The following is a 19,881-nucleotide window of genomic DNA, read 5'->3' as shown; positions in this document are numbered from 1 at the left end:
CTAGCAGAGGGTGCTAAAGGCACTTTAAACAGCAGGCTCTCTGGTTCACTCCTTATACTCACCAGTACGTTTTAAGTGAAACCAAACATCCTTGAGAGTCCACACCATGTGCTTCAGCTGAAGCAAAAAAGAGAAGATCTTATTGTACTTATTCATGCAGCTCTCAGTAATGACAATGTTCAGAGGCCAGTCAACCTAAAAGAAATAACAGTGCTGATCATACTACATTTTTAGTTAGAAATTACAAGATTATTAAAAATACAAGTATTTCAACAATTTAATGTATGTATTTTAATAATGTAATGTAAAGGCCAGGCTAAATAAATCCTGTAACTTCCATTACACAATTATTTTACTCCATTCTTAAGAACATATTCACTCTAGCATGGTACATAAGAACCATGGCATAATTGCACTGTTCTACCTTTCTGCATGCTTTCTTACCTTGTACCTTAGCTCTAAGCAACTCAGAGCATCAGGTGCATTGGGCTTGAACACTTCTGGAAGATACTTGAGGGCAAAAGAAAGATTGGAAGCAAGCTGGGTATCACCATGAAGACTGTACTGTAATGCTTTATTTAAAATAGAATTAAGAACCAGTGGATTCAGCAATTCACCAGGTGTCTGTCCTGATCCAAGCTAGGGACAAAAAAAAAATAAAAAAAATCCTAATTAGACAGTAAAGAGTCTTGGCTCCTGAACACAGGTGAATTAAAGCAGAATGGTAAAGTGGTGACAACCTTCCTGGATTGGAAATTTTTACTTCTGCTGTAGGGATGCATGAACAGCATAAGAAGCAACTTCTGAACTATTTGCTGTTCACAGCATGAAGGTAATCTCATACCTGCACTGATTTATTTTCCTATGTCTGCTGTGGTTCAGGAGCTGCTACACATTCCTCCAGCAGGGAATACAGTTTTTAGAAAGCCAGGGACAGAACTGGTATTTATCTGACTCCAATCTGCCTATTTCATCAACTCAGCACTCTCAGAGGTTTACAAATAAAGTTATTCATTGAGTGCTTTCTCCAGTTGGGTCTAAAGCATTCTTAGGATTCACAGAAATGCCTTAATTCCCCTACAGCGCATATCTCCACTGGCAACCAGCCATATTAACCCAGGCTATCCCTCCTACCTTGCTGTCTTCCCCACAAAAACAGCAGTGAGTCATGAATATACTGTCTCATCAGAGGGCCCAGCACTCTCCTCTCTCTGTTTAAGTATACTTAAGGTAAGAGTAGGTATCTTGCAAGACAGGGCTTTCCAATGGATTTTAGCGAATGGCTACAGGCTCTCCAGCCCTGCTGCCAGCAGATGGGAGGGGACAGCAATAATGCAGCAGTTTTCACAGTAAACAGTGAAATACCCTTCCATGACTCCTTATCTGCCAAAGACCTCCTTTTGCCTCTGTCCTTACAGTGTTAACAGTTTCTTGCTACAAGACTTCTCAACACAGTACAAAAGAAGAAAATGTCAAAAGCTAGGATTCTAATTCACACCATTCCCTCATTCCCATCCAAATTAATTCAGAGACATCACGCCAAAACAGACAACTCAAACACAACGATTAAGACAACAAAGCAAATACCTTCTCAAACAACAGGTCACTGAGTGATTGAGCAAACTCTCCATCTTCCATTAACAAAAAGTGTCTCAGTGCTTCAAAATGCTTCTCTACGTTCAGCTCCACAAAGTAGTAATCAACTATTGCTTTGTTCACAAGAGAAACACTAAGAATAAAACCACAGAAAAGGTATTACACTTACATGCAACTCCTTCCTTATTGTTAACATTCAGCTGTAGCTACATCAGATTAATGCTCCAGAACTTACGACAGGATGATATTCACATAGGCAAAAAAACAAGAGACAAAAAAATCTTCATCCAGAATTTACCAGAATTAAAACCTATCACTTCAGGTAACTGGGTTTTGAACAGTACCAGCTGCATATAATAATCTTTAGAGCATGCTGCTGGGCCTGGAGCAAGATTTTATCAATAACCTTCTTATCTCTGTCATCTACAAAAACAGATTAAGAAAGACTATTAAATCCCCAAGAAGAATAACTAGTTGGTAAAGCTCTGTCACTAGACACTGATGGCAGGTCTACACTACAATTTACAGTATAGTGTAGGTATTCAACCTAGCTTTAAACAATTTAACTTGCCTATCAGGGATTGGCTAATTCTGCCAGCATGCAGCTCTGGCTTGCTCACTTTGCTTTGCCAGATGCCTGAATCTGTACACAGATCATTCTGGGAGCCGGTCTGGATGTTTAAAATTAAGTTAGATAATTATATCTTTCTACATTGCACCAAACTTGGGAGTATAGCATACTCAGAGCTAGTAAATGGAAATTCAGACCTACAAGAAAGCAGATTGCAAAAGGGGAATTAACGCATCTGTAAACAACTGTTTTCGTGACAGAAGCTAATCTTGTACATAATAACAAAAACTTTTATTTAAAACACCATTAGATATATTCACAAAACAGTCTGACATATATGTGGTTTCCCTATATATCCCAACTGTAACAAGAACAGCTTCTATTATACTTCAAAACAGCCCTGAAGCTGGAATTCCCATAGAAACATGAAATATACCCTGCTCAATATGCATGAGTGTTCACATAATCAAAAGATTTTTCTTTTCTTAGTCCCTTAGTTTTCATCTGCCAAATAAAAACACATACATTATAAAGAATACACCTTCTTTTTAAAAGAACAATGAAACCAATCTTGTCAAAATCACTGCTGCATAATCCACAAGCCGGAGAGCAAACACTTCCCTCTAAGCCCTTGTACTTAAAATAGACATTCAAATTTTTAATTCACACATAAAAATCTAAGTTTATGTTACTATTTATCATGTAGATCTGAACTTTTTAATTAGTAATGGACCATCCACTGAACCACTTCTAGGAGCAAAGAGAAAATTTAAGAGAACACACCTTTGTGCAACTCTTGTCTCAAAACAGAACACAACATTAAAATCTAAATTAATTGCTAAATTTCTAATAAATACTCACTGAGACACAAGTGGAGCAGTAATAGAACGTTTCATCAGCACTGGCAAAGACAAGAGCTCACTCAGCTGTACAGCAGTTTCATCTGTTGCCGACTGCACTGTAGGATCCACAGGAAAAGTATACGATCTTGGTATCACATGATGCAAGAGATGAGAAACTGGTAGTTCTGCTAAATTTAAAAATATATAAACATTGTAAGTTATTATATTTAAGAAGTTTGATAATATGTTCCTATTAAACTCTACAAACACTTCTAGGGTAGAAAATCATAACGCCTCATCTTTGTGCCTATGAGCAAATTGTTTGGCTATTGCAGTTCATAACATCAATAATTTACTGGTAAGTCAGGGGTTTTTTTTTGGCACTCAGCTTTCTTGATCAGGTTTACCATATCTTCTATTGATCTACTGTTCCAACAGTTCTACTTACACATCAAATCATAACTATCTTGATATTTTTCAATACAATACTGATCTGATAAGGCTTTCAAATAAGCTTGTTCTTTCTTCCATGTATCTTCCTCTTCCCCCTCCTCCTCCTTAGTCTTGGAAGCATTAGCTTCAGCAGTTAAGGTTTCCTGAGGCACAGTATCTTGTGGAATGGCTTTTTCAGGTTCTTCTGCCTAAAACACATAAATGGACAATTTTATGAGAGATGCTGGCTTTGTCTACTCAGGCTTAACATGTTCTTACAGGTAACTGACCAGCTGTTCCAACTGAAAATACAAGCGCCTACTCACCTGTACACTTCAGACAGGTGAAAACAATATGGTTTTACAATGGCTACTAGATTAGGAGAGAAACTTAGCACCTGAACTACCAGTGTGTCTAATTCTTCAAAGGAAAAATAAATCTTTTCAACAACTATTTTTGTTTCTTACCTGTATGCTCTGTAAGGAGTCTAGAGAAGGGTCCTTGTTGACCACGTCTGCAATTACTGTAAATACAATTAAAACCAGCATTTACTTAGACCTACTTATAATACTTAGTTCATACTTCAGATCTGCTCCTGATGTTGGTCAAAATTTCTTTACAAACCATCACAGAAGTAACGACTCCAATAAGAGTCCCTCCCAATAGCCCCACTCAGGTATTTTTATGCATGTTCTCTACTCAAGAACCCACAAGGTCCTGTTTCATAAAGTTTCAGGCTAGAATTTTTTAATGCTCTGTTTCTTGTCTATAGAAGGCAAGACTAAGCTCTATTCTTTCCTCTGAATTCTAGCAGTATCTGAAAAGTTATGCAAGGAATTAAGTAGTAAGTACCCATTTTGAACACGAACATTTACAGTTACTTTCACAAGCCCTTAAATGCTGACTGAATAAATTTAATTTCATTTTACCTTCTTGTTTCTTTTCATTTTCTTCTTTATCATCTTTAATATTAGCATCAGGAAAGTCTGTAACACTGTCAGACATCTGTGACTGTGGTAAAGTTTCTTCCCTAACTTGTGACAGTTTAGCTTCCTTTCTGCTCCCTTCAGCAGGAGATAACTCCTCACTGTACAGAAGTGTCTGTACTGTGGAGTCGGATGAAGAACCTGAAATGGCTTTACGATGAGGTATTGGATCATTTTCTGTAGATGGGGCCCACTTCCCTATTTGGATGCTTGACTGGGATGCGTGTCCAAATGGGCTCCAGCGGGATGTCAAAGGCTCTGTATCTGAAACCAGTTCTCCGATTTTGATGTGTGACTGTGACGCGTGCCCATGGACGTTCCAACGAGGTCTGGCTGAGACCACCTCCGACACGTTTTCACCAATCTTGATACTGGCATCAGATGCATGGCCATGGATGCTCCACCGAGGCCTTGTAGGAGCTACATTTGACACATATTCTCCAATCTTAATATTGGCTTCTGAAGCATGTCCATGAATGTTCCACCTAGGCCTTGAGGGCTCTATCTCTGAAGTATATTCCCCAATTTTAATATGAGCTTCAGAAACATGCCCATGAATATTCCATCGAGGTCGGCTAGATTCAACTTCAGAAACATAGCTGCTGATTTTTATATGGGAGTCTGAAGAATGCCCATAAGGGCTTGAATGTGGCTGGTAAGTGTCCACTTGAGGTACATATTCTCCCACTCTAATGCTGGCATCAGATGCATGTCCATGCATATTCCACCGAGGCCTTCTGTATTCCACATCAAATACATTTTCTCCAACTCTAACATGTCCCTGCCAAGTTGCAGATGGTCTGAGGACCGTATTAAAATCATACTCTGTTTGCTGATGCAGTGGCACGTTGTCTTCTCCTTCTGGTGCTCCTCCCAAGACAGGCTGACTTTCACTTACTTGAGAAGTCTCAGAAAGATCTGAGTTAATATTTCTGAATGCTTCATCTAGCGAAGATCCTTGTATGCTAACGGCAACAGACTGTTCATCTTGTGGCTTTGATAAGAAATCTTCTATATTCACATTGGATTCAGGTACGGAGTCAGCACAGCATAGAGGACTGCAAGCTTTCTCTGAACTTTGGAGACTGCTTTGAGATCCTGCTGCTTCAGGCTGAAAATGCTGATCAGCATCATTATTTGCTGTCTCTGGCATAGGCAGTGCTTTGTCAGCAGAAGGAGCATATTCCTGTTTGGGCTCAGATTCTTTTCTGTCAATTGTCTCATTAGAATGCAGAGGTTTCACAGAAGACACCTAAAAAAGAAATAATTATTACACTGTATGGCTAGTCACATAATCAAGCTACTAATTAGGGTACCACTTCATTACAGGATTTAGAATTTTCCAATTTTTCATACGTACTGTAAGTAAGTGATAACAACTTATCCTGTTGTTACCATGAACCTTGTGTTTACTGAACTGAAATGAACAGTGAAATTAAACTCCCTTTAGGGAAACCTGGAACAGTAACTTGGAGTTTATGTAAGAAAATGAACTCACCTGTGAAGGTGGATCTTTCTCAACAGAGTTTTTATCCAAAGTCAACTGGCACTGTTTATAAGGAATAATATCTAATTTTCTCCTGTAGTTTCCATCTGGAAGTTTTTCAAGCATTTCCTACAAGTAAAAGAAAAGACAAACCCAAAAGTCTTTAAGTACCAAATATCAAATTCGCTAAATTATATTTCTTTAATATTTTCAGAAGATACCTCAATGCGTTTTTGATCTTCTAACAGAAACTTAAGACGGGCTGTTTCCAACTTGTGTCGCTGGATTTTCCATAATGTTCTTTGTTCCCTACGAGCTGCATCATCAGAAAGTTTGCTATAATGGTCAATTAATTCCTGCCTAAATGAAGATTAAAAAAAGGCTAAGTTATAGATTTTTGCTTACTGATTTTCATCTTCCCAGAATAAGGCTTTTTAGCACTTCAAAACTGAGTAGTTTTTAAAATGTAGAAGCCAGAGGCTTCAATCATAGACAATAAACAGGTGGAAAAAACAGGACTGTATTCTTAGTCAATATGTATTTCTATACCTATTCTTAGTAGGTCACTTACTTATCTTAAGTATTTTTAGATGTAGCAGAAGAAAGTGAAATATCAATCTAACTCCTTCATCTGTCTTTTACTTCTGCTTTGACATACATGTGACCATTTTTGCTTTTACTCTGGGCTCTGCTTTTACTTGTAAGATGGAGTTAAATTTTTTTTCCTGAAATTTTGATTATAACAAAACCCAGACTGCATAGGGTTGGAACAAATTAGTGGGTCCCAGATTTTTGGGCCACTAACCATTCCTAGCAAAATTGCTCACAGATTACCAAAAATCCTTACATCCACCTTTAAGTGCAAACATTACCCTTGTAGAACAGTGTCTGGGAACTACTAGTACCATAAATTTTAATACACAATAATTTTTTCCTGAGGTCTTTATGATGGTTTTGGAGACTACTCGGATACACTTACCTTGCCTTTTTTTCCATTTCCTCTTCTAAAGCTTTCAGTCTTTTTTCTCTCTCTCTGAGCTCTCGGGCATAGCTGAAATCATCATCAATCTCCTCCTGCTTCATTGCAAGGCGACGCTGCATAAATATTTAATGCTTTTAAAAGCCACTCTCAATACCAGCTGTAACTCACACATCTGCAAGAAGTTCTTATTTGTACCCCACGAGTTATTCATTCAACTTCAGTACAATAAATCAAGATACTCTTTCGTTTATTTGCCTAAGAAATACAGCTGGCCTTTAGAAACACACAGAGATACCTCTTGGTCTTTTGCAAACTGGTCTTTCAGCTTCTGAAACTGTTCCCGTTTCTTTGCATCCAAAGCCATTCGTTCTGATATTTGCTGATCTGTATTAAAAGAAGATATCTTTAGTTTACATTAACAAAGCCACTAGAAAATACATGAAACACCACTGCAACTTACCACTAATGGCTTTTAGTACTTTGCTAGCAGTTTCCCGAGCATGAACAATTAATTCTTGTTTGGCTATTTCCATGCGCAAATCCTAAAAAATAAAAGAAGAAACAAAACTACTGGTGGAATTTTTTCTATTATTTTAGATTTGAAGATACACTGTTGCAGACAGGTACACACTTTATAATGGTTATTAATATGTTAATATACTACAGAAATATGAATAAAACAATTAATTAAATGGAAAGTCTGCAAACTACTATTGAAAGTTAATACTCCAGATCTTAAAACAAATGAAATCCATCTGATATATACACTACATGACGGAATCTGAAGGACAGAAGTCTCTAACTAAAAAGTTCTGAAAACGATTAGCTATGCAAATTACAAATAGTCTTATCTGGTTACTAATTAGCTTGTCACATTTGTTAAATTAGGATCTAACAATCTCTTCAGTACGAGGACAAATCTCCTGCTGCAAAGAACTAAGATGGAAGTCCAACACTCGTTTAATATATGAAAATACAACACACCATCTATACTTTTAAAAGCTATATTAAGGAAGTTTATTTGCTATGATAACAATTGACCAGTGAAAAAATTCTAACCATAAATAAAAATTCTTTAAAAGTTATAATAAAAATTAAAATTGAGTATTTAAAAATAAAAATCCCAATGAGGTATTTATTCCTTTATTCATTTACCTTTTCCTCCTTGCTTATGGAACTGTATCGGGCAATTCTTTCCATTCGACCTACATACACTGCACAATCTCTCTCTATTTCTTTCAGTTCTTCAAGTGAAAAAATAACTGAAATCCGAGGAACAGGTATATCTGACCAACAGATATAATGCTGAAAAATGAGAAATTTCCTTTTAAATACATTTTTTAAATAGCAAAACTTTATATTATGTACTCATATTATATATTTCTTTTAACTTAGTAGTGCATCAAGACACTGACACAAGTCTCTATACAGATCTAAAATTTTTTACTAAAAACATTGGTTTTAGCATTTACATCATTCAAAGTAGGAGACAGAGGTACAATGTTCCACAACTTGGATCACAGGTCAGATTCCCAGGGTTCTGTCTTTACCACTGAATTGAACAGGAATCTAAAATCCAATACATACATTTATACTAATCATGTTCTAAATGTCTCAAATTTCCTTTTCTGAATATCCAGATTAACTGAGCATGAGTAACTCAGCATTGAATGCATATCTCCTGTCAAAAGTTAGGTTTTATTCACTTACATTCCCCACAGACCCCGACTCAGTAGGAAATGTCTGGAATAGAACTAACACACACCTACAGGAGACAGCTCCATACAAGACGTAACTCTCAAAAACACAGTCAGTGCACATCACAGAGTACCTATTTTTTAAGTATCTTAGCTCTTTCTACTCCACCTCAACACCCCTAAATCTCTGAAGCTACTCTACTCAGTGCAGAAAACAGGTAACCGAGCTTGGGGAAAAAAAAATTAGGATGTGCACGAGCAAACTCACACTGGATTTCCCCGTCTACTGGTAAGAGCCAGAAGATGGGATGCCCAGAGGTGTGTTCCTGGGAATGTATCAGACTAAGTAGAAGTGAAGAGCCAGCTCTTGAGGGCATTGTTGAAAAGGGATGAAGTGTGACTGTAACTCTCGGATGGAAGATAACTGAGCCTGGGTGCCACACAACCTGGGGGAATGTTCTATCTATTAAGATACCGTGTTAGTGACTGATAAAGCTGTAATTATAGAAATGATACTGACACTTCTATAGAAAGCCCAGTACTACTGGCACAACAGAGTCATGGTTTGGGAATGCTTATGAGAGCAGGCTCAGGAAAACTAGCAGAGGGACATCTCACTTGAGGTATTATGCTTATACCTAATACTAGATAGCTGATAATGAGCTGCTCTGCTCTGTCAAGACTCTGGTCTTAGAAGGAAAGAGAATATTAGTTACCTGAAAAAGAGTGCCTATAGACTTTAGACACCTCTCTTGTTGTTTAATTTTTTAGACATGTATAGAGAAGAGGGAAGACACAAAGTAGTTTAACATGTTTTTCTTATCAAGAACAAGACTCATTCTGCAAAATATGAATAAACAGAACTATTTAAGGGCTTCTTAGAAACGTAATGATGAAGCTGGAATACAAGAGCTATTCAGAACTGAGTCAAGTCCTGGTAAGTGAGGCAGCTTTGAACCAACACGTAGTGTGAGTTGTGTGAGAAGTGGAAGGCCCTTGCTTGAGCACCTAAAACATTTCTGCTTTTAATACAAAGAAAAGTAAGAAATACAGCATGTGCATTGGATATGATAAATTTGATGCTGTTAAAATTTATATTTCTGCAGTGAGGTGTTAGCAAGTAGAGTAGATAATCAGCTCACAAGTATCTGAGAGCAAGTAATTGCCTTTCGTGAATCAACATTTACTTATGCAATACTGGTTTTCAATAAAGAAGTGAACTTGATAAAAACCTAAAAACTTCCTTTAAGGAGACATGATTTTCTCAATGTCATAGGAAGGAACCAACCCAAAACTTACCCTAGGACAGCACAATTTCAGCAAGTTTATGGTTTTCCCACATATGTATACATCATTAGCAATATGTTTAAGAAATACAGGGACACAATCTTCTACTTCTTTTGAAATCAAAACATAACCATGAGTCCAGTAATGTTTATCTACATAACAAAAAGATGAAAGCATATATTTTAGTTATTTAATTAGCAATACAAATCATATAAATTATAAATGCTCCATATATATACTGTACCTCTGAAACAAAGATAATCCTCATTCACCTGGATCATAAATTCTCCATAAACATCTCTGAATACACCACTGTATACCCAATCATAGATAAATCTAAAAAAAAAATAAAATTGTACAATATTGAAAGTCAAACCTCCTGCCTTCTCATCTTTATTATAACCAAGAAATTTGTATATTCTTTAAAATCCCAAAAGACACAAGCTATAGGCAGGATAAAAAACAAGTGCTGTGGCAGTGATATTTAAATGTACACAGAGGAGACTGTGGCTCTACACTTTTCTTAAACCATTTTTATACAGAATATTTCACTGATAGTTAGTTTTGGTGAAAGAACAGTGCCTTAATTAAAACAATCTTTTTATTTCTGTATATCAATTTACTAAGCATACATAAAAATTTATAGAAATCTTTAAACTGCATCAAGAGCACAGAGAGAGATAAGCAGAAAGGATTTGCTTTAAAGAGAGATAATTTCTGCAGGGAAAAACTAAAAGGATATAAAACAAAGATGCAATACCAAGCACTTCCTCCCTGGACATAGAGGCATTTTTAATATACACCGAATAATAAAAACTCCTATTTTGGAATATTTATTCATGCTTTCTCATATTTTTTCTGTGTGAAACCAAACTTTTGAAGAAATAAAAAATACCTTTTTTTTTACAACACAATCTGAAGCTATAGATAAAGAGGCTCAGACAGAGCTCCTTGAAGATATTTTTTCTTACTAACACTGCTTCTAGATGTTGAGTGTAACAAAGAGACAGCAAACACTGTTCAATTTTAAGGTTGTAAGTAAAAAGTTATGAACTTTTAAATTATTAAATCTGATGTTTCTATGATTTACTTGAGCAACAATTTCTATTATTTAATTTCTTTCAGGTTAACAAATGAATGGGATAACACTTTCTGCAGACAATGGAGACCTCCTTCCATGGCAGCCTTGATCATATGATTGATGCTTTGATACATATCTGCAACAAATTTAGGAATGAATGCAGTAAGTATCACATACTAGTAAGCATACTTTCAATTTTTTTTAGATTCCTTGTGATGCCATGAAATCCTGCCATTGGTATTTCAGAAATCTGACTTCCTTCTATAAATAGAAGGGCAGAAGCTGTGAAGATATTTCAGTGAGTCTTCTGGTAAATCTGAAATTAAATTTCTCTGAAGATCATTTTATGTAGAAGGAAGGAAACACAAGGGTGGCCGTGGAGGAGTCCTAAATTTAGAGCGTTTTGACAGACTGTATTCTCTTACTAAGTATCATTACATCTATTAAGTAACATTGTAAACTGATGATGGACTACAGCTATAGTTCCTGTAAACAGCTATTAAAAAAAAAGTATCTCTTCAGAAGTCTATAAACTAATAGTTTCTAATTTGATGTGCACTACTTAACAAAACTGTTGCAATCCAAAGAACTCTACTTCCTGTTATCATTTGGTTACAACAGATATTTTATTCATTTTTGCTTACTAAAAAGCCCACAACAAAAAGACAGTGGAAATAAGCATGAATTTTCCCAGTTTGTGCAATGAGGAGAGAAACTTGTCAGTTGCCATTTTCAGGATTTTATTACAGGTATGAGAAAAAAAAAGTTTATCTGAGTCTTATATTCCAGTATGAATTTCCAGGACCAGCAACAAGAAAGAAGTCTTATTTACACGTATTTATTTACTAATCTAGTCACACATACAACCCTTCTATTGTTACTGAGCTGAAAAAAGAAGGGAAAGAAGGATTCAGCAAGATTAATTAACTTTAATATATATTGCAGATAGAGACTTTTTTTTTTAAATGTTAAAAGCCATTGTTAAATGGGCAGTTACTCACCAGATGATCAATTTGTAACTCTAAAACTCAAATTATGCAGAGAACAGTATGGACGCACCTTGTGTATGGTTCACAGCTTGTCTTCAACAAAGACAGAAGAACTGGATAATGTTCATTGCTACAGTTGTTCAGAGCCTCCTTGTACAGATATGAAAGCAATTTAACACCCTAAAAAATTGAAAGACAGCCTAACGTTAGGCAGCAAACTGCACTACAACTTTAGTAACAAAAGACTCATAAAGACATGGCTTTACATGGTCCACTAGACACAGAAGGTAGGATTCATCTCACTTCCTCTATTTATCTGCAATTAAGATCACTTTACCTGAGCTAGTTACCTCAAGCTCACTTTATAGTCACTAAAGAGAAACAAGTATGTATAGAGTTGGATTCATGTGACTAGAATAAACCAAAATGCTCTAAGGCTTATTTTAGGCCCTTGAGTTTTCTTTAGGAATTGAAAACACAGGATAACAGTATTCTAATTGGAGTCAAAAGTCATAACTTTGCTAGCAGAGAGACCAAGACTAAGTATTTCATCCAATGTAACTTTGAAGAATATTAACATTGTAACACAAACCAAACAAAAAAACATCAAACTAAAAATCACCGTAGGAAATGAAGCACCAGCTCCACCACTGATCCCCAGTGCAGTTGTTCCTATGCCACAAAGTTCAGCTAAATACCTAAAAAACAGGATTAAAACACACATAAAAATTCCAACCAGAAGTTTCTTGAGATCACAATGATGAACTTCGCTGAAGTTGAATATCACACAATCATACCGTATTTGCTAAATGATAACTGGGATAACAAAGAAACTGAATATAAAGACCTTACATATTTCCCCTCCAATCTTCTGGATGTAAAACAACCTTTCTGTTAAAATTAGAGGAAAAATACTGATAGAGTAAATAAGAATGCCCATTTACTACTCAGAGTGTATATGAATAAATTGCAATTTCCTGCTACAAAAAGCTTAAACATTTAATATCATTCTCTTACCTCAACTGACGACCTAATTTTCTGAAGAGAAAACTGATTGTTAGAAGACTTAAAGTAGGAGGTGTTGACAAAACACAGGCTCGGTAATATTGAAGATACTTTCTCAGTCCACTGGTGAATGCCTAGTATCAACAGAAAATATTTAAAGTGCTCCTGTGAAAGTTGTTAATGGTTTATCAATGTCTCATATCAATTGCATCAGCATGAAAACAAACCTTTTACTTAAATAACTGGCATATGAAGGTAAGAGGGACTTGTACAATAAAGTAAGGGGAAAGTGAGGGTCCATGCAACTTCAGACATTCCAATTAGCCAGATGACCCCTCTATACTCTTTACACATCCAATGTAGCCACACAGTATAACAAAGCATCTTGGTTCAGCTTCTTTGCATTGCCCTTTGAGAAGCTCCCTGTTCTCTAGAACACATACCTAGGGAAACCTGTTTCCTTATTTTTATGCCTAAATTGGATACTGGAAAAAACTCATCTAGAACTTTTTCTAAGAAGACCTTCTTAACAGAAATTGAATAACATTTCTGTAAATCAAATATTCACAATAAAAAAATTTTCATAACGAATTCTAACTTAATTCTATGCATTGGAAAGAGATTAAATCACCTGATATTACATGGGGTACATACAGCTCAGCACAATACACAGAGGATTGACAGGGAAAATCTGCACTTAATTTTGAACAAAGAAAAAGTAATTAAAGCTATTAAATACCATATTTCTCTACTTCAGCTGTTCATTTTAAAAAATATATATTTTATATATATATATATACACACATACTGTATTAATAAAGTTTGTGTATTTTAATTTTATATATCTTACTGTATAAATACGTAATGCCTTTAAAACATCTAAAAATTATATTCCTTTAGTCCACAACATAACAACATGACTAAACAAATCACGCTTCAGGTAATGAAGGCATTTTACTGCATGTTTCAGTAAAGCAAGCCCTAGGCACAAAGAGCTGTGATTTAAATACAGTGGCACTGTTCATTGCGAAGCTGGGATGGAGCATTACATTTAAAATACTTTACAGTTTTGCAGAATGCAGAAATTCCAGCTTTACACGAAATTCTAATTTACCTTTTAATTAGAAGTTACCTTCTATACATAAGATAACTGGCCCATTAAATCTAGATGATTTAATACAATTGTTTCACCTGAAACACAAGTCCTTTGCTGTATGAAGAATCCAAAACTGGCTGAAGAGAAAAGCGACTAAGTCGTGTGTAATAGGTTCCATACTCTGCAACTTCTGAGAGCAGGTTGTGCATTGTCTCTGGTGAAGTTCCAGACACATATACCCCCTCCTTTATCACAAATGTCTGTGCAGCCTAAAAGAAAATAGGGTGAAAAAAAGGCAGATTTAAGTATTTCATAGCTGTATTCTGACTTATAATAGCAAACATTTACACACAAAAATGACAGCAGACAAATTTTCAGTTTAGACAATGTGGTGACTGAGACTATATAGCCAGGACAGTGAGATAAACATTAAACTGTAGCAAAATTTCACGAGTATGAATGGTATCTTCAAATATACAGAATATGACTTATTATCTAATTCCTTAAAGAAAATCCAATTTACAAAACTATTTACACACCTATTTTCAAGTATTCATAACCTATTTTCACTTATAGGACTACAAATACTATTAGCCTACTGCAATAACATAATTACTGCAATATATAAATACTGCTTTATTGCCATTAGGCAACATTCAACCTTTTAACACTATCCACAACTGCAATATCTCAACAGAAGTACATGTATTGAAGAGGAAACCTCTATGGAGAAAAAACCAAGAAGATTCAACTAAGAAGCACAGATAAAAATCTCCATACCTGATTGAGTGAAAATGTAGTGGATACCACACCAATGAGGACATTCAAGACATCCTTAACCAGTTCAGATTCTTTCATCAGCACAAGCTGAGGAAGCTGAAGTACAGTATTACTGAACAGTTGTAATTCCCCTTCTCGAAGTTTGTAAAATTTGTCAAAAGCTTCTCTCCCCGCTTCAGTAAGATACGGTTCCTCTTTTTTACCAGGTGGGCTGTGTCAGAGTAAACAACATTACAAGGTGATCATATGAAAAGAAAGAAATATATCTCATACAGAAAAATAAAGCATTTCAGAATTTTACACAGAATTCCTCACACAAAACTTACTTGTAATATAGTACATTTTTAAGGGAACATACATTCAGTCAGTGAAACCGTAGCTCAAACTCAGTACAGTGAAGAAATAGGTAGATAATTTGAACATCAGTTCAGAGATAGAATTCTTGACAGAGAACTACCAGTTGCTTTCGTGGCCTTCCCTGATGCAGTTTTCACATTAGGAAAATGAGGTCAATATATACCAGATTTCCATGGTTCATTTAATACTAATATTCAAATAAATTAAAGAGAAATATGCTCAAAATGCTAGAATGAACTTTTATTACTACATTTTAGTTCTTCCTAGCAAAGATTACTCTCCCCTCCAAAACAATTTCTCTTTCCAATTCTTCCAAAAATTCTGAATTCTGGTAGCAGGTATTACACAAAAGCTGTCAGGCATATGGTCTATATTTGAATCTAAGACCCTTATAGTCTAAATGGTAGCAAGAAAAACTGTCTTGTATTAGGAACAAAGCTAAAGTGGGTTTTGAAAAATCAGATCAGGGGCACTTAGTTTCTGAGCTTCTCAGGCTCAGACTGTATAACACTACAACTGCACATCACTGGATAACTACTTAAAACTACAGAAAACATTAGAGTAAAGTTTCTCCAAGAATCAGGCACACCACTGTCCATCAGGAATGTAAGGAGGATACCTGCCATATATGTCTTTTTTTTTCCCTTCCACTTTAGGGAAGCCAGGAAGACTTAACAGGACTGTGTAGAGCCTTCTCTCAGGAGATGCATCTTCTACTCAGCAGCCAAAAGAACTACAAGTCTACCTAGACCTTAGAGAAATCTGTTGCAATAATTTGTTTTGGTTACAGGCAGGGAAAAGGAATACAATACTGTACAATACTGGAAGATATGGGTTTAATTTTTATGCTGCTCTACAATTACCACTTTCTCTTTTTAAACTGAAAATGTGGAATCATTTTAGACTGAGACAAATTGCATAGCACATAAGAAGTTAGAATAGTTGGAAAAATGCTGCATTTCACATAAACAGCAAGTGTTTTCATAATCCCTTCATTTTTTTTGACAAAGTTGATTTTCTTTTCCTATAAAACGGTTGCACTCTAAGAATTATTTTGTTGAAACTTCACCACCTTTATTCCTTTATCCCTATTAATGCAGTATATTGAATTTTGCAAATTAAATACACATTTCTCTATTTATACTGAGGTCATTTGGAACTAAGATGCCATACACCTTCACAAATTTGCATACAATGCACAGTAAGTTTGCCAGTCAGATCAGACACATACTATCCAATTCTTTCCCAACATCTTCGTTTGCTGGGTCCATATGTAAGCACTGCATCCCACAAGTCTATGTCTGGAGTCATGCTCGGCTCTGACTGAGAATCAGGAGTCAGATTGGATGCAGACTGAAATCCCTCATCTTCTGACTGATCTATACTTTGGGGAACCTGTCAGAGAGAGTTCAAATGTTAGACATGAAAATACTTTACTGAAGCTAATAAAAAAGATGTTCTGCTATCATACATGACTAAGTGACACTATGTGACCCAACCTGTCTTACCTACCCTCCCTTTATATCAATTTTAAGTTTTCAGTGTAAGCACTCTTTTCATTTGTTGAGTCTCTACAGGTATTAATGCCTACACATAAAATGGCAATCACCATCAAAATAATATACTGTGCTTGTTAGTGTTAAACTTGAAACTTCTTCCTTCAGTAATCATACAGTTCTACAAAATGAGAATCTAAGGTATGGATATTCAACAATATGCAACATTAATAAAATCATACTGCTCTGCCTTTTGTTTGAGGCAAATGACCCAGACTCTAACTCTTCCAATTTGCAAACATTTTGTTAACTATGACTAACATAGTTTCTTCCCTTATTCATATGCAGAACATCTATAGGTATCCAAACAGTGTACATACAACAGGAGTCATATGTACAGAATTGTCCTCAATTTTAGTAAAAGACAATCACACCCATATAAAAAGCATCATGTTCCTCAAGAAATTGCAAATTTTCCCATCTGATGGAAAGAGTACAGCACTAGCTCAAAAATGTTCTGCCTCCCCCAGGTTACAATTTGCCTCCATATGTGTACACTGAACGAAACAGGAGTTTTCTATTTAACATGTCTGTCTTCAAGCTTCAATTAAGACCCTGAATTAAGGGAATTGCTAGATCTATCCATATGTTAGGTAGAGGGAATAAGATGAGGATCAAAAGGTAGGCTATGGAAAAGCCTACCTACACACAGTAAAAATGGAAGGAAAGAAAAACCTGAAACTTTATCTAGTACTTATATGAAAATAAAACAGCAAAAATATTTAGAATGGACAGCAAAAGGGGAAAAAAAGATACAGTAGAAACTGTACACACTGAAAAGGTGAAAGGACAATAGGAACTAGGACATTCAATGAAAAAAAAAATAACAAAAAAATCTTTTAAGATAAAACAAGCCAAGATAAAAATACAGCAAGTTAGGTAATGTAAGCTGAACAGCAAAGCACATACATTCAGACAGGAACGCTGATGCAATCAGTCTGAGCACTAACAAGTAAGTAACACTGCAGAGGAGTTCAACAGACAAAGCAGGCAAAAATGCAAGCAAAAGATTGCTACGGTGGGGAAGGCACAGATACAGCTGATGGCTTAAATTAGTAAAGCCTGTGGCCACAAGATGGGTTTTGACACAGCTATAGGACAAGACCAAGGTTTTTGTTATCATACATCTCTGTATCCAACAAGCTTATCTACTTCTCTGCAAAAGAAAGAATCCCTGCTCCATCTTAAATTCCACTGTTATATGCTTCTATCACAAATTAAACCACTACCTACATTTTAACGCATAGTTTCAAAGTGGCACAATGAAAGCATGCATACACTCATAAGTCCAAAACAAATTACTGTACTTTAATTGCAAGTCCAGACAAATCTGCATTGTCAGGCACTGGTGGCAAATCCAACTTGATGTCCATATCATACGTATGGCTGTGGACAAGGGCACCGAACAGTGAGACTCGCGTCTCTTTCTCAAACTTGTCCCCAGCAGGGCAGCTCTGGGAGAACAGCCCTATGGCAGGGAGTCCAGTGCCAGGGGCCGACTCCATTATCTGAAGTGTCTTTTGAATTGTGTCATTGAACTGACATTCTTCATTTGTTATCAGAGACTGTATGTCAGCTTCAAACACACTCACATCATAATAGTCATAACCCTGGTATTTGACATTTCTCCCAACATATTTGTTGTTCATAAAATAGTCCTTTTTTTGTGGTACAAGCTGGGGAGGGCCTGTTCCAGCAAGCTGTACTAAGAGATCCAAGACAGAATTCAGTTCAGTAAATGGTAAGCATTCAGCTGTTTCCAGTTCGTCCACAAGATTCTCCAGTCTATCTGCTTGAGCACCTAGGCCACCAACTCTCAAGTTGAAAGACAGCATCAAAATTTTGTTTTTCACTGGAAGTCTGGAAATATTTGATTGCAGCTTACGAGCTTCATCTTGAAAAAGGTTTATGAACAGGGCATTATAAGCAACTCTTTTCAGATTTTGCTTAGCCCTTCTTTTGCTGATCTTCTGCCTGCCCAAGTGAACCTTCCATGGCAAACCTGTCAAGTGTGCTTCACACAAATCATTGAACAACTGTGTAATGCTCGCCATTTCAAATCAAATTGTCAGGTTTCAGCAGTTACAGTCAGGGTCTCTGATTTCATGTGAAGATCTGAAAAATATCAGGAAAAGGAAGAAACTCATAATGTGTCTGAGAAATTGATGAATATGCTTTAACTCAAACTGAGACAGGCCAAAATGAGTGAACTGATCCAGCATATATTTAGGACACGAGCTATAAAAAACACATTGTAATTCTGATCCACAAGTGAAGTGATGGTAGAGGAAGCTTAATTCCAAATGCCTGATTTTGCTGGGTGGACTGAAATAGGAGAAGGTTGTCCTGATGTAATACATGATTCCCGTGGGAACACCTCTCCCTTTTCCCAGGAGACATCCCCCCGGCAGCGGCCTCAGCGGCAGCCGCGGAGCCGCGCAGGGGTGCTGACGGTGCGGGGCAGCGCTCGGGCCGGCCCGAGGGCACTCGCCATCCCCTGGGGCATCCGGATGCATCCCACCGACGGAGATGCGGCGCATGCCCCGGAGGAGCTGCCGGTGGCCGGGGCTCATCCTGAGCATTCCCGCTTGGGCCGGAGCACGCGCTGGACAGCCCCTCCTCGCCCGCCCGCCATCAGCACCTGCTCGCTGGGCTGTCCTCTCCAGCCCAGCCCAGCCCTTCCCGCCCCCGCGCTTGCTCCCCGCCCGGGCCGTACCTGCGGCGCGCTCCGGGGCAGCGGCCAGGGAGCGGGATGGTGACCACCGCCCTCCTTCCCCAGCCGCCCGCGCGCCGCCACGTCACCTCGAGCGCCGACGGAAGGGCCGAGCCGGGGCCGCGGCTCGGGGGAGCCCCCAGTGCTGGGGCCGGGGCAGCGCCGCCCCTCCGGGCCTCGCCACCGCAGAGCGGCGTCAGCGCCCAAACAGAAAGCGCCGGAGGAGCAGGTCACGATTTTTAAACCATTCCTGCGATCCTCACAACGTGGTCAGCTGACCAAAAGAAATAAATCAGCAAACTGGTGCCACAAAGCAACGACCCGCGCCCGTCCCGAGCGTCAGAAGGTAACTGCAGCCTTCGGGCGGTATTTGCCAACAAACTCTAGCACGAATACACTTTTTCTTCCCTCCCTCTTAATTCGCG

General features: G+C 37.4%; 1 protein-coding gene across 1 annotated transcript in view; it reads right to left on the bottom strand.

Annotated features, from left to right (window-relative positions):
* Positions 1 to 19,881, bottom strand: part of TUBGCP6 (tubulin gamma complex associated protein 6) — a 42,349-nt gene that overhangs the window by 3,591 nt on the left and 18,877 nt on the right. Inside the window, 22 exon segments of the mRNA XM_018067994.1 lie at positions 63 to 195; positions 445 to 639; positions 1,588 to 1,729; positions 3,029 to 3,197; positions 3,458 to 3,650; positions 3,909 to 3,964; positions 4,371 to 5,679; positions 5,926 to 6,042; positions 6,135 to 6,273; positions 6,893 to 7,008; positions 7,191 to 7,279; positions 7,356 to 7,437; positions 8,051 to 8,200; positions 9,892 to 10,031; positions 10,124 to 10,215; positions 12,020 to 12,129; positions 12,572 to 12,647; positions 12,967 to 13,088; positions 14,146 to 14,319; positions 14,831 to 15,041; positions 16,419 to 16,582; positions 18,051 to 18,858. Coding sequence (XP_017923483.1) covers positions 63 to 195; positions 445 to 639; positions 1,588 to 1,729; positions 3,029 to 3,197; positions 3,458 to 3,650; positions 3,909 to 3,964; positions 4,371 to 5,679; positions 5,926 to 6,042; positions 6,135 to 6,273; positions 6,893 to 7,008; positions 7,191 to 7,279; positions 7,356 to 7,437; positions 8,051 to 8,200; positions 9,892 to 10,031; positions 10,124 to 10,215; positions 12,020 to 12,129; positions 12,572 to 12,647; positions 12,967 to 13,088; positions 14,146 to 14,319; positions 14,831 to 15,041; positions 16,419 to 16,582; positions 18,051 to 18,858 — 4,787 coding nt within the window.

The sequence above is a fragment of the Manacus vitellinus genome, unplaced genomic scaffold (assembly GCF_001715985.3).
Source record: "Manacus vitellinus isolate BGI_N305 unplaced genomic scaffold, ASM171598v3 scaffold_13_pilon, whole genome shotgun sequence".
NCBI classification, from domain to species: domain Eukaryota; kingdom Metazoa; phylum Chordata; class Aves; order Passeriformes; family Pipridae; genus Manacus; species Manacus vitellinus.
The sequence above is the reverse complement of the archived record's forward strand: the minus strand, read 5'-3'. Positions and strand labels throughout refer to the sequence as shown.